Genomic DNA, 2,534 nt, shown 5'->3' on the forward strand with positions numbered 1-2,534 from the left:
GAGAGAAAGGAAATGAGATTCCAGCCCCCGATTCCAGCTTTGCCACTGGACCTCAGACAGAGGACATAGGTTCTCGGAGGCCAGTTCTCACAGAAGGATGAGTAACACTCAATTCAGGGCCCTGCGAGCTGGTGGCAGAGGCGTCTGAGGGAGGGACAGGACGCCGTGCCATGTGGCAGGAGCGTGAGTCCCAGTGCCTTTCCAGAGGTGCCCTATGCAGAGAGACATTTGTTTTCAAAACTGATCAGGAATCATGTGGGTGCAGCTTCAAGCAAATCTGACGCCAAGAGAAATAACAGGTGCTGCTGTCCCAGCACACACTCTGCACCGCAGGCCCGGACACGGCCAGCACAGGTCTGCACGGACTGACCGCCTGGACGGAGGGCGCGGGTGGTGGAAGGGAAGCTTGACTTTCCTCTGCTGTTATTTTAAATGATGTGCTGTGTGTGCAGGTCACCTGCTCAGAAAACAGTATTATTTTTAAATTAATTGAAAGGCCACGATCTTGTCCGTTCCTTCCATTCTAAACCTACTCAAAAAGCAGAGGCCCTGAGTCCCATTTATGAAAGGCTCTCACGAGGTTGTATAGTCAGCCTCCTCCCTGAACACCCAGCCCCATGCTGCCTTGAGGTCGCACAAAGGGAGGCGAGGGTGTGAGATTGGTGCTTAGGGAGGCTGGGCAGTTCCCTCAGCTCCCTGGGCCCCGGGGCATTCCTGAAGGGCGCATGGGGCAGCCCCACCGGCTCTATCAGAGGAAAAAGTAAGTTGCAACATGAGCATCAAACTGTGTCAAAATAGCACCCGCACATTCACGGGAGGTGTGATTTGCCGGGCAAACGTGATCTCTCCAAAGCCTTGGCTCTGTCTCCCCCACTCTCGCAGGAGGGCCGGCCGCCTATGCCCGGGCCCCCTGAGGCCAGGGAGACCTCTGGCTTCCGAGATAAAGCAGGTCCTCCTCTCCCCGCAGCGAACATCCTGACGGTGATCATCCTGTCCCGGCTGGTGGCGCGGAGGCAGAAATCCTCCTACAACTACCTCCTGGCGCTGGCCGCCGCCGACATCCTGGTCCTCTTCTTCATCGTGTTCGTGGACTTCCTGCTGGAGGACTTCATCCTGCGCACCCAGATGCCCGCGGTGCCCAACCAGGTGGTGGGCGTGCTGGAGTTCTCCGCCATCCACACCTCCACCTGGATCACCGTGCCGCTCACGGTGGACCGCTACATCGCCGTCTGCCACCCGCTGCGCTACCACGCCGTGTCCTACCCCGCGCGCGCCCGCAGGGTCATCGCGGGCGTGTACGCCGCCTGCCTGCTCACCAGCGTCCCCTACTACTGGTGGCCCGACCTCTGGGCGGAGGGCCACGCCAGCTCCGCCGCGCACCACGCGCTCGTCTGGGCGCACTGCGTCACCGTCTACCTGGTGCCCTGCTCCATCTTCTTCGCCCTGAACTCCGCCATCGTGCGCAGGCTGCGGCGGAGGAGCGCGCTCCGCCTGCGCGGCTGCCCCGCGGGCCGCACCACGGCCATCCTGCTCGCCATCACCTCGGCCTTCGCCGCGCTCTGGGCGCCGCGCATCGCCGTCATCCTCTACCACCTGTACGGCGCGCCCGTGCGGAACCGCCGGCTGGCGCACGTGGTGGCGGACGTGGCCAACATGCTGGCGCTGCTGAACACGGCCGCCAACTTCTTCCTGTACTGCTTCATCAGCAGGCGCTTCCGCGCGCTGGCAGCCACCACGCTCAGGGCGCTGTTCACCTGCCGCAAGCAGCCCGCGCAGTTCCCCGCCAGCCACAACTTCTCCATCACCAGCAGCCCCTGGGTCTCCCCCGCCAACTCGCACTGCATCAAGATGCTGGTGTACCAGTACGACAGGGATGGTAAGCCTGCCAGCGCCTCCCCGTGACCCCGGGCTGATCCAGGCCGGGGTAGGAGGGCGGCGACAGAGGCTGCCTGCCTCCAGGGGCTGAGCAGCTCAGACTTCGGGTGAGAACAGACAAAAGAGAACAAAGTTTCCACTTGCGCCATTATTGTCACAAAGGCGTCGTGACAGCTAAAGTCCCTGCCAGTTTGAAGGTCGCGTCATCACCCTGTGGCCAGTAAGGATGGGGTAGAGACACGTGTGAAATAGTCTGTGACTTGGCCCTGGCGACAGTCACACTCACCGGAACTGTATGTGGTGCATGAGGCGCAGTACCCCTAGCTGAGCCACTCTTCTTCAAAGAGCTGGGGTCACCCGTCACTTCCCAGTGCTCTTCCCAGCAGCTAGCAGTGCTGACCAATCTGGGATTTTTCTGGAGTGCCCTGTGTCCCAGACAAGCTGTGGTTTTGGAGTGGCCCCAGCACTCCTCGCTGCAAAACGAATCTGTGAGAACAGGGTGGTATCGTGTCATCACCCTGTGGCCAGTAAGGACGGAGTAGAGACATGTGTGACCCTGGCCAGAGCTTCTTCGGAAAGACTCCAAACCAACATCACTCTACCCTCAGCCTTTGAGGTCCGAGGCACAGTCTTTCTATTCACCGTGATGTGGACACTTT

The 2,534-nt window shown here is 60.6% G+C and overlaps 1 protein-coding gene across 1 annotated transcript; it reads left to right on the forward strand.

The window, feature by feature from the left end:
• The first annotated feature begins 897 nt into the window (after positions 1–897).
• On the forward strand, positions 898–1,902 carry GPR139 (G protein-coupled receptor 139). Its single transcript, XM_006104720.2, has one exon. It carries the CDS (start codon positions 898–900, stop codon positions 1,900–1,902), a length of 1,005 nt encoding a protein of 334 aa, XP_006104782.1.
• The last annotated feature ends 632 nt before the right edge of the window (positions 1,903–2,534 follow it).

This window comes from Myotis lucifugus, unplaced genomic scaffold, assembly GCF_000147115.1.
Source record: "Myotis lucifugus unplaced genomic scaffold, Myoluc2.0 scaffold_598, whole genome shotgun sequence".
Taxonomy (NCBI): Eukaryota; Metazoa; Chordata; class Mammalia; order Chiroptera; family Vespertilionidae; genus Myotis; species Myotis lucifugus.